The sequence below is a fragment of the Notolabrus celidotus genome, chromosome 11, assembly GCF_009762535.1.
Source record: "Notolabrus celidotus isolate fNotCel1 chromosome 11, fNotCel1.pri, whole genome shotgun sequence".
Lineage (NCBI taxonomy): Eukaryota > Metazoa > Chordata > Actinopteri > Labriformes > Labridae > Notolabrus > Notolabrus celidotus.
Genome location: NC_048282.1, coordinates 31,945,832 through 31,958,440, shown reverse-complemented (window position 1 = coordinate 31,958,440; position 12,609 = coordinate 31,945,832). Strand labels below are relative to the sequence as shown.

The 12,609-nt window shown below is 39.4% G+C and overlaps 1 protein-coding gene across 1 annotated transcript; it reads right to left on the bottom strand.

Moving 5' to 3' along the window:
* Nucleotides 1-6,736: 6,736 nt before the first annotated feature.
* On the bottom strand, nucleotides 6,737-12,447 carry LOC117820937 (trypsin-3). The gene is made up of 5 exons (XM_034694891.1): nucleotides 12,444-12,447; nucleotides 11,543-11,699; nucleotides 7,407-7,548; nucleotides 7,038-7,304; nucleotides 6,737-6,907 (listed from the first exon to the last, which is right to left on the bottom strand). Exons 1-5 carry the CDS (start codon nucleotides 12,445-12,447, stop codon nucleotides 6,737-6,739), a joined length of 741 nt encoding a protein of 246 aa, XP_034550782.1.
* Between the last annotated feature and the right edge of the window lie 162 nt (nucleotides 12,448-12,609).

Sequence of the window (12,609 nt, the reverse complement as noted above, 5' to 3'; positions counted from 1 at the left end):
AGCGAGCGTACAGGGAACTTAGATCAACCATATCAGGGGATGTTTTCCCCAGAGAGGCCATCCAATGACAGAACAAAAGAAAATCAGCTTTTATGAAACGGAGCTTGTAAAATCAGAGGCATAAAAGCTCTGAGATCCATCAATCACCTGGGGCATTGACACACCCCTCATCAGAGAGCAAAGTGGGCCGAGCCGTGAAACCAAAGAGGCCTCTAAAGTAGGACATCAACTATTCATTCTGTTGTGATACACCAACACCTATCAGGTGTGGTGCACGCCGTTCTGATTTCACCTGGCTTCTCCCCGGCTCGTTTTTATGGGAATCCCTGCTGGCTGAGGGGAGAGAGGAGGAAAGAAGAAGAAGAAGAAGAAGTCCGGCCTCTGAGAGCCGTCACACAGAATGCCCAGAGGGGAAACTGGAGCCATGAATATTTAATGAAGGTAGTCCAGTCTGGGGATAATTCTTCAGCTGGTTCGGAACGGCTGGTGACAAGCAACAAAGACTAGAAGGGATTTGTGTAGTTTTTAAAAATTAATCAGTGTAGTGTCTTATTAATTGTCTCCCCTGTAATGGGTTTGTTGTATAAACGACACAGAGTGAAGAGGACTTAGCAAGTTATCAATCCAAGCAGCCTGTGTGTAATAGGTTTTTTAAAGTTTCTACTTGGAACCAAAGAGAAGCCTCATAGCTGCTGAAGTTATTCAAAGATGGTGAAAAGTTGACCATATTGGCAGCTAGATAAACATTCATTTTAGTGGAAGGTAAAGATTGCTTCTGTTATTCAAGGCACTTGAACGTGGCTTTCTTTGGTTGAAGACAACATGTGGCCTCATGATTTAACAACGACAATTTGAAGGAAGTTTGGATGCTGTGCAAAATGTTTCATGACTTGCCAAATGTCAATTAGTGATGAGTTGGGACTGCAAGCAGGCTAGTTAAGAACCCAAGGTCTTCTACTACTGAGCCATGATGTTGTAATGCGTGCAGAGTTTGGTGTTGTCTTGTTGAAATATTCAAGGACAGCATATGTTGCTCCAAAACCTGTATTTTTCAGCATTAATGGTGCCTTCCCAGATGTGTGAGCTACCCATGCCATGGGTAGTTATAGCGTCCCCATACTGTCAGAGATGCCAACTATTGAAGTGACAACAAGCCAGATTTTGATTCGTCAGACCACAAGACAGTTTTCCACTTCACCTCGGTCCATCTTAAATGGTCCCCTGCCAAGAGAAGTTGCCTGTGTTGATAAATCATGTTTATATAGGGTTTCTTTTTTGCATGTTTCAGGTTTAGCCTGCATTGATGTGAGGGGCACTCACTCTGGCTACTCTGAGTTTGGTTGGGGAAACATCCCAGAGCTGAGTCAGGTGTGGATGTGTGGCTGATTGGCCCTGATTGAGTTGAGTTGTGTGAGTAGCTTATATATAGCATGGAGTTTCAGTGCTCTGTGCTGACTCATTGTCTCACTTTCAGAGATAGGGTTCGCTCTGACGGCAAAATTCCACCAGATCTGTGTCTGGTCAACCTCCGCCCCGTCACGGCACCAGATCTGATAGGTTTCTATTCTAGTCAATGTGTTAACTTCCACTGGATCCGCTCCTTTGCACTCCGGCTTCGTCTCTGATCCAGCAGGTCGGAGCCCTCCAGATCAAATACACAAGACTTCTATTTTTACCAGATGCCGGAGCACTACGCATCAATCTCAACAGAGAAGATCGAGCGGGACAGGAAGTCAGGCACCAAAACAAAATGAAAATATCCGGTTGATTTTCAGAATAAAACACTGTCAACTGATAGTATATTTCTCAGCATGTTTGATAAAAGTTTCTAGTTTGTATAAAACAGTAGTCAGTTGTCACTAGGCCTATTTCCACTCAAGCCTTTTACGTTGACCCTTTAAAAGCCTCTTTGGTAGTTGAGGTGACCTTATCCAAGTTTTGTTTTGCTCAATGTTATTCTTGTCTGTCTCCTCTGCCTTTTTATCACTTGAGGTTTCAGTGGTTATTCCTTTGGGATGACTTTCAAACCCCCCCCCCGTCTGCCATTGTATCCCACTCCCTCGCATCCTGACCAATTTGTGGACGTGTCAAGGAACTGTGTCAGCAGACAATGCTTTTTCGGACGTGTTTTGAGCCCATGCAGCGATTTCCACTACAGGTCAGGTCATTTTTTTATGCAGTACCACGAGAGGGCCTTGGATTTTGACCCTTGGACCTATTTAGAGAGATTTCTCCAGAATCTTTGATTTATTTTCAGATTCTCCTTCAAAATTGTTTATCTTAGACTTGCATACTTAATTACTTACAACTTTTGCCTTCGTGATGACTGTGATGGGCAGACATGAATTAGCTTATTAAGATAATAAAAATTTGCATAGATTTTGATGGTCTTCAGAAGCCACCAAGCCCTGATGTCATCCTTAATCTTATCCTGCTTTCTTTTAACAGTTAAAATTTTCACTCTTTGTGAATATTTCCTGTTGAATATGTGGAGGAAGGCTGTTTCTTGAACTCACTTTCATTCCTCTGGTCAGGCACCTACCCCCTCGCAGTGGGGACAGGCATTAAAAATTACAATGCAAAGGTGTGAGTCTCATTGCTGCTGGGCTGGTTTTTCTTTTGTAAGTCATAAAGTGACATCAGTATCAATTTGAATCAGTTTCACAGCCAGTTAAAACTTCTCACAGGAACTTTCATTTGAAATTAGAGGCTCAGGCAGGAAGTGGGATGATCAGTGATTTATTGAGGAGTATAAAACAAGAAAACACAACAGTTCATGTTTTGAATACACTCACATACTCTCGTTTCAATCTCTCTCCTTTTTATTCAACCTTATCTCAGGCATCTATCTGCTCATCTCTCACTCTTAAAGGTGCATTATGCATAGCTCCAGTTTCAAAACATCACTAATACATAAATAAACCACATGAAATTGGCAGTAATCCATGAGTTACTCATTAAAACTACAAAGAAAATGCAGCTGTTCTGCCGTCCTCCACCGCACACATGCACACACAAAAACTCCTACACAAAGTTCATATTGTAGATTCCTAACCATTGCAAATGAAACTGTGTTCACTTTAAGACTACTTTCTACACTAAATGCATTAGAGGTCTTGATAAAATGAGACTGCAGGGAGTAAATGCATCTATTTGTTTATTACTAATGGCTATATTCAATACCAGAAGAGTTTATCAAAATAAGATATTTTACAGTACAATATATATTTTTGCAGTCCACTGAGACAAACTCACAAACAGGGTAATACATCAGCCTGAATGAACAGTTGTTCAGCAGGTGCATTTCATGATTTCAATGTAATCCTTCGGTAATTACTTAAGTTGATTGATAAATAGTCAAAACAATAGTAAAAAAAAACATCTCCAACTCAAATTCCTTCTTTTGACCAACCAGCATAAAACCAAACATATTTAATTTACAGAAGTGTAACCAAAATCTGCAAATCATCCTATTTGAAAAGCTATGATCATGAAGAGTTTGGGGATTTTCCGTCATCAATAAGTCATCGTTCTAATAATATTTAAAATGTGGAAATATTTGAGTTCCAGTCTCATTAAAACTAAACATTGCAAGCTTAAAGGGGACATATCACGCTTTTTTCATCAATATATATTGGTCTAAGAGGTCCCCAAAACACGTCTTTAAAGTTTATGCTCAAAAAAACACTTTGAAATCAGATTTTGGCATGCCTGAAAAGTCCTCTTCTTCATTCCTCATCAGAACACTCTGTTTTCTCTCTGACCACGCCCCCTCCGGAAGTGGATGTGCCTCGGCTCTCCAGCACGTTGATCTAATGTTTACATGTTGACTGAATATACACGGCTGCTCAGAGATCGCGTTACTTCAACCCTCTGAATCTGATCCTGACGGAGAGGCGCCTGTAGCAGGACCTTTCTGAACGATTGGTCACAGATTTAGTGTTTCTTGTTGTTTTATTTATCAGTATGTAGACGTGTGTCTTGGTACACAGCTACGAACATGTAGCTATGTGGCTATGCTAACTAGCGCTAGCACTTATCCATGATAAATAAAAATCATCCACTAGATCTTCAAATCTGCAGACGTGGGGAGTAAAACCGACCTCTGCCAGAAAGGCAGCAGGACCTTTCATGAAGGATTGGTCACAGATTTAGTGTTTCTTGTTGTTTTATTTGTCAGTATGTCGACGTGTGTCTTGGTACACAGCTACAGCTACAGCTACAGCTACAGCTACAGCTTCAGCTACAGCTACAGCTATGAACATATAGCTATGTGGCTATGCTAATTAGCGCTAGCACTTATCCATGACAAATAAAAATCATCCACTAGATCTTCAAATCTGCAGACGTGGGGAGTAAAACCGACCTTTGTGTTTATTAAGACAGCCTACAACTAGCATGCCTCCCTCCTAAGCTCCTTGTTAGCACACATTTGTGCAGGTAATGAAAAACGGAGGGGGGATTCAGTATTATTTTATACAGTCTATGGGCTGAACAAGCTCCGAGCTCTGACTCCGTGACAGACCGGATATTGTTGTTACGTAACAAGAAACACGGAAGTCTGAAACGGCTCGTTTCACACACATTTACAGAAAGGTGGAGAAATCAAAACAGGGGCAGAATGGATTTTTTTCATTCTCGGGGGGTTTGTAGACATGCCAGGGACACATATTTCAGGTAGAGAACCATTAAAAAGTCAATTTTGCATGATATGTCACCTTTAAGGCAGGGTATTGTCTTTGCAGGCATAATGAATTTAAATTGCATAGGATTGGAGTGATATTGTTGTTGTTGTTGTTGTTGTTGTTGTTGTTGTTGTTGTGTCAAATGCCTGTGAGGTTTTTAGTGGCAGCACCAGTTAGCCTGTTAAATTATGCAGTCCCTTGGGATCAATGTTAGCGCTCCATGAGGATCTGAAAGTACTGATTTCAACTGACGTAAGCAGTGATATGGCACCTCATCTTAGTGTTATGTAAATGTGGTCAACATGTCCGTTTCTTTTACCCGAGGAGAGTTGGTGAATTATTCATGATTTGTATGGTTTTCAAGCATTTTAAACAGATACACACTCATAAAAAAATTCAAGCATGAGGACTAAAAGAAATGGCTCAACATTTTGTGAAATTCTTGTTTTCATTTTCTTGTAGAGAGTAAGAGAAAGATCCCACTGGGACATCTGTCAAATAACTCTGTGTGAAACTGGAGTGTACTGTGCACAACGTTTTAACTCAATTCATGTTTTACAAAACGTTCACCACCAAAATCTGCTCCTGTCACTATATTCATCAAACCTTCGCACTTCAATGACTGTGAAAGTGAGCAGGGTATCACGGTTAGTTACCTTTGAATTAAATTATACGCACGACCTTGAATCAAGCACACAACACCCTTCTGCAAGTCCAGCATGATTGTTATCAGTCACCAGGATCTGTAGGGTCAGCAGCGTTGTTGCATATTAATCAGCTACATTAGCATCCGGGGGTCTTGAAACTACTCCTTTCATGATGCCTCGAGACCATCCCAACATCACAGCCATTAAAGTGCAGAATTCATGAATTTTGTATGAACGTTATAATGTGTTAAAATGACCTCTTTGCATGGACTGGATTTAAACTCCTGGTTGAAAATTACTCTTGACCCTGAGTTAAAAGTAATTTAACCCTGAAGTTACCTGAATAATTTAAAATCCTGCTTCATAGTATACCCCTCTGATTACGTTAGGATCCTGGTTAGTGGTCACTAGAAAGAGTCGGCCCAAAAAAAGACATATAGCATGTAACTAGTTAACCTAAGAGGTGTGGACTCTGTTACCTTTGCAGAGATCCAGGCAAGCTGTTTCTCCCAATTACAAATCGTTCTGCTAAGCTACACTGGAAAAAAATGCTCCTCCAAAAACAAGGGATAAAAACTTATTTCAAGGTACTTTTAAACCTTTAAATAAAAGCAAAAAAAATCTGCCAATAGAGCAAGTGAAAATATGCTTGGTAAGATTTCTTAAAATAAGACATAATATTTAGTAATATCTTAAAATTAGCAAGGAAAACTTATTTTAAGCAATATCTTACCAGTATTTTAAAGCTTAGTGTCTCAGAATAAACCAGGAATACTAACAATTAGTATTTTTTCACTCCAAAAAAACAGTGCCTGAAAACTGTAACCCACCCTTAAAAAAACAACTTTCCTTTCTTTATTTTATCAATGTAGCTTTTTTCTGATAGATTCTACAAAAAAATGCATTTACTTAAATCAAGTAAAGTGTTTGTCTTAAATCAAGATTATCTGTCTTCTACAAATAAGATCTCAGCTTGAAAAATGTCTGAAATGTAAAAAAAAAAACCTTCTAAATTACAACTCAAAACAAGATAATTTCAAGATTCTTTGACTTAGCAAGATATTTAAGATGCATTGTCTTAAAACAAGTCCTTCTATGTTGCTCAAATGTTACTTGTTAAGTAAATGTATCTTAAATCAAGTGGGATAAGACATTTTGACTAAAAATTTGACAATTTCACTTGGTAAGATTCTGAGTTTTTGCAGTGTAGCTCACAGCAAGCTGCAGCTATAATTAGGCTATATGCATAATAAAGGTCTAGCTCTTCTCATCTAACTCTGCAAGAAAGCCAACAGTAGATTTTCCAAAATGTTGAACCAATCCTTTGAAATAAAAAGAAGTATGCACAAGAAATAAAGTGCCTCAAGTCTCTGCGGAGTGTCTTGATCTGAGTAACATATGAATTTAAATCTTATTACACCTGCTGTAGTAATTAAAAATGGTGTCGTCTATCCACCTGCGGAACTTGGACACAGCTGCATACACTCCAGGGAACTGGGCATCACCGCATCCTATACCCCAGGACACAACGCCATAAACCCGACCATCACACACTAATGGACCTCCAGAGTCCCCCTGGAATGGGACAGATGAAAAACATCAGGGGTTACATCATGGTGATGCTTGACATTGACATTCTTTGCAATAGATTCCGATGAAATATGTTTGTGTAAATATATTTATGAGTATAGTGATGTCCTCTTACCTTACAGGCATCTTTCCCTCCTATACTGTAACCAGCACAGAGCATATTTTCTGTTATTTGGCCGTTGAATGACTCACTGCTGTTGCATTTTTGTGTTGACACGATGGGCAGTTTCACTGTGCGGAGGGTTGCAGGGATCTGGCCTCCACTGGGGCTGGTGAATCCCCAGCCTGACACTCGACACATCCTGCCCTCCGCTATAGAGGCGTCGTGCCGCGACAACATGGCTATGGAAACGTAGCTGCTCAGATAAACTGGGGCCTGCAACTGGAAAGATAGTGGACAGTTTGATCAGTAGATAGACTGACTGGGAGTGAATACAAATGAAACCAGTGTTAAATACAGAAATGCCAGTTATAAATACTGTACCTTTATGAGCATGATGTCATTGTTGTTGGTTTTGGAGTTGTACTCAGGGTGGGGAACCAACAGTTTGGGCAGGATTTCTTGCTCTGTGCCTTCATATATGGTCAGAGAGTAGTCCCCTGCTACTATCAACATGTTGTCAATCCTACAGAGGTAATATGGATATTAAATATAGTTAGCTGGCTTTCAAACATATTCTATCAATATCAAATGAATGGGAATTTTGTCAATATCACTGTATTTTACAAAATATATTAAAGAATTCCTGTAGAAGCATTAGTAAAGCAGATTTTCAAGATCCTTTGCCGGATCTAATCTAGTCTGGGAACCTGACAAATGACTCAGCATTGTAACATAGTGGTCATTTTCCTCTGATGTCAGCCACAGGGTAGAAAGCAAATGTAGTACAAAAATGTAGGTTCTCAAATTATATAAATATGAGCCACATTTTAAGTTTTTCCAAAACGTATTAGCTGACCAGCTCTTAGTTATGCTCTCATAGGCTTAGACTGCAGGGGGAACTGACACACTGGGATCCTATCTCTGGCTGTCACTTACTTTAACTCTCTCTGTCCCATTTAAGTTACTAACCACAGACCTTTCTGGAGTCCCTGAGCTCCCTTGTCTCATAGGTTCCTCTGGCTTTCTGCCATAGACGGCCTGCTGCTGTGGACGCACCAGACTCCAGCGGCTACAACTACTTCTATCTGTCTCATCACTATCATCTCTCTCTTTTCATCTCCCTCTATCCCTCTTTCCAACCCCAACTCGGTCGAGGCAGATGTCTGTTTAACATGAGTCTGGTCCTGCTGGAGGTTTCTGCCTGTTAAATGAAGTTTGTCCATGCCACTGTAACTTACTAAATGCTGCAAAGTGCTCTGCTCATGGTGGATTAAGATGAGATCAGACTGAGTCCTGTCTGTAAGATGGGACTGGATCTTATCCTGTCTTGATGTTGGGTCTTTCTTAATAATTTAACATGGAGTACGGTCTAGACCTGCTCTGTTTGTAAAAGCGTCTTTAGATAATGTTTGTTGTGATTTGGCACTATATGAATAAAGATTGATTGATTGATTGATTGATTGATTGATTGATTGATTGATTGATTGATTGATTGATTGATTGATTGATTGATTGATTGATTGATTGATGGACTGATTGATTGATTGAAAATAAGTTGTTATTAGCTAGCTAACATGGCAGCCATTTTTTCTTTGATGTTATGCTCAGGGTGGAAGCAAGTCATTAGATTTTAGTACAATATATTCCAAGTCCTCAAATCATATTATATTTAGAATTTGGCCATATTTCTTTTTTTTCTTTTTCTTTTCTTTTTATTGAACATTATACCATATACTCTACATACAGTTGTTACACAATGACTGAGTGTTTTTTTCTCTTTTCTTTTACAAATGCATTATCTTTAACTTAAACATGACACTCATAGACTTCTTCAGTCTTTGACTTTAACTCAAAATAAAGGGACCGTACCTTTTCATGTACACAAATAAAATTATGCCCAGGACATAGTGGTTATTTACATTCTACCATGTATTTTAGCCAGTTCGACTAACAGAATTTTCCTATGTTACCAGTGTAGCGGATATAGTAAAAGGTCAAATGAAATAGATAAATAAAATCAAAAGAAACAAAACATTCCAACTTCTGTAGCTATGAACTAGGGTTTCTTTTCCACAATGTACATCTCAGATAAAATCTGTCCTAATTGGTTTTATGTACTCCATCCAGTTTTCCCAAATTCTTTTAAAGGTGACATATCATGCAAAATCGACTTTTTAATGGTTCTCTACCTGAAATATGTGTCCCTGGCATGTCTACAAACCCCCCGGGAATGAAAAAAATCCATTCTGCCCCTGTTTTGATTTCTACACCTTTCTGTAAATGTGTGTTAAACGAGCCGTTTCAGACTTCAGTGTTTTTGTTACGTAACAACAATATCCGGTCTGTCACGGAGTCAGAGCTCGGAGCTTGTTCAGCCCATAGACTGTATAAAATAATACTGAATCCCCCCTCCGTTTTTCATTCCCTGCACAAATGTGTGCTAACAAGGAGCTTAGGAGGGAGGCATGCTAGTTGTAGGCTGTCTTAATAAACACAAAGGTCAGTTTTACTCCCCACGTCTGCAGATTTGAAGATCTAGTGGATGTTTTTTATTTGTCATGGATAAGTGCTAGCGCTAATTAGCATAGCCACATAGCTACATGTTCATAGCTGTAGCTGTAGCTGTGTACCAAGACACACGTCGACATACTGACATATAAAACAACAAGAAACATTAAATCTGTGACCAATCCTTCAGAAAAGGTCCCGCTGCCTTTCTGGTAGAGGTCGGTTTTACTCCCCACGTCTGCAGATTTGAAGATCTAGTGGATGATTTTTATTTGTCATGGATAAGTGCTAGCGCTAGTTAGCATAGCCACATAGCTACATGTTCGTAGCTGTGTACCAAGACACACGTCGACATACTGACATATAAAACAACAAGAAACATTAAATCTGTGACCAATCCTTCAGAAAAGGTCCCGCTGCCTTTCTGGTAGAGGTCGGTTTTACTCCCCACGTCTGCAGATTTGAAGATCTAGTGGATGATTTTTATTTGTCATGGATAAGTGCTAGCGCTAGTTAGCATAGCCACATAGCTACATGTTCGTAGCTGTGTACCAAGACACACGTCGACATACTGATAAATAAAACAACAAGAAACACTAAATCTGTGACCAATCGTTCAGAAAGGTCCTGCTACAGGCGCCTCTCCGTCAGGATCAGATTCTGGATCAGATTCAGAGGGTTGAAGTAACGTGATCTCTGAGCAGCCGTGTATATTCAGCCAACATGTAAACATTAGATCAACGTGCTGGAGAGCCGAGGCACATCCACTTCCTGAGGGGGCGTGGTCAGAGAGAAAACAGAGTGTTCTGAGGAGGACTGAAAAAGAGGGTTTTTCAGGCATGCCAAAATCTGATTTCAGTGTTTTTTTGAGCATAAACTTTAAAGACATGTTTTGGGGACCTCTTAGACCAATATATATTGATGAAAAAAGTGTGATATGTCACCTTTAAATCTATCCACCTCCAGTCTCAAAGAAAAAGTTAGCTTTTCCGTCACATATATATTGTGTATTACCTCAACCCAGTCCTCAACCTTAAGTGCCTCATTCGTCCTCCATTTTCTGGTAATTGCTTTTTTGCTTGCAATCAGCATTATTCTATAAATAATTTGGCCATATTTCAAGCTGCATTAACATTTATAGTTACTTATTGGCTACTGACAGTTTTCATCCATCAACTTCCTATCTGTTTGCTAGCTAACATTTTAGTCAGCGAGGAAACATTAGTGAGTGCTAGCAGCTGAAAACTTTCATGTAAATGATCAAACAGTAATGTTAGCCAGTAAATGGTTAACATGAAGTGTTGTCTGTAGTTACTGACTTATCAGATATGTTGTTGAAGCTTGAAGTAAGTATACACACAAATGATGAATACAACAATCTCTGCATTGTTATCAAACTAGCCTCCTATAACAAACGATAAAGGCTGATTGTGAAACCAGACACTGAGACAAAACTGAATTTAGGAACTTGAAAACATTACTTATCCAGTGTCTGCCATTTAACAAAGGTCAGTATCAGTTTGCTGATGTACTGTGGGAACTAGAGAGAGTCTGTATTAAGCACCACACAAATTATACTAATTATGATTGGTTACTAAAGAGCCCAAGTGTTTATTTATAAGAAAAGTGGTTTCAGTGAGCCTGAAGCCAAGGGATTCATGTGTCGGATTGCAGAACCACAGAGCTCCATTGTTATAGGCTGATTTATATCACTGTCACGTGCTCTCTCACAACATTGTCTAAATGGACTATCTCATACGACTCAAAATAACCAAATCCTCTGGTTACACGAATACACACACACACACACAGAGAGAAGTTAAGTTGAGGTCACTGTATGTCAAAATGCCTTGTATTGCTGCGGGCCAGAAAAGGTGAAATCAGGGCACGAAGGTGTAAGGAGGACTGGAACCTTTGAATTGTTGGAATACATTGGGTTTATGGATGGATTAAGTGATTCTTTCACTCTATAGAGGTAAGTAAATTGAGAGTAAAAAAAGTCAGCTCACCCAATGTTACAATGTGCTGCTGTAAGAATCCAGTACTTATTTATCAAGGAGCCTCCACAAATGTGCTGACGCCGTGTTGTCTGTAACGACACAACATACTTGATTGAATGTGGAACCGGTGCGTATCCTCCCACTATTCGCTCCTGTGGATCCTCACCTGCGGCACACACACACACACACACACACAAACAACACACACACACACACACAGGGAAATAAAGAAGATTGGCTTTAGAGACAGAAGCACATAATACGGTCCATAAGGTCTTAGTAGAAACGACACAAAGCTAGCACAGTGGTGACGTTATAACTGCAGCAGCAGCATCAGCAGGAACAATATGAGTCATAAAAAGAACAGTTCAAATCATTGATCGCAGGACTTCTGGATTAGTGGATCAATGAAAGCAATCTCAACTGTGGGGTGCATTGATTCACAGTAAGCATGGGTCTGACCATCATTATCTACCGGATGTTAACTGTTTGCAGATGATGCACTCATTTAAATTCTAAGAACCAATCAAGTGTTTTGCCCGTCCAATCAAGTGTTTTGCCCGTTTTCCAATATCATATGTATTTCTTAAATAATTTTACTCTTGGCTATTGTGTATTTTAATGTGATCTTGTTAAGTTAGCACTTCTAAATGAGTATTTACATAGTTTGATAATTGATACTCTCACTCTACAACATTGTATAGATAAATTATATAAACTCTACCAAAAGTAGTCAACAACTTGCAGTGTGCTGCAGTAAGAAATTATGATGCATGAAATACAGTACAAATACAAAGCAAAGAGGCCTAATAGTTTAACAATTCCATGTATAAAAATATTGTATATCTTTGCTCATTTAAAAGAAACAAAAGTGACGCTGACTTTATTTTGCTGCTGTCCTAACACATACCCATGATGAGTTGAAAATTAGCCAGGATATCAAAACATACATGAATAAAGTCTGACCCTATATGCCACAGCTGAATAGAGAGTTTTATGGTGTTAGAGTCACTGAGGATTAACCGGGGTTAACCCGGCCTGAACGAGCCAGAACATGTCTCATCATATCTTCAGAC

What these genes read in the sequence shown, in the direction of transcription:
- LOC117820937 (XM_034694891.1), bottom strand. An exon ending in ATGACATCATGCTCATAAAG is followed by an intron (nt 7,305 to 7,406) that starts GTACAGTATTTA and finishes CTATCTTTCCAG; the next exon opens with TTGCAGGCCCCAGTTTATCT. An exon ending in GAGGGAAAGATGCCTGTAAG is followed by an intron (nt 6,908 to 7,037) that starts GTAAGAGGACAT and finishes GTCCCATTCCAG; the next exon opens with GGGGACTCTGGAGGTCCATT.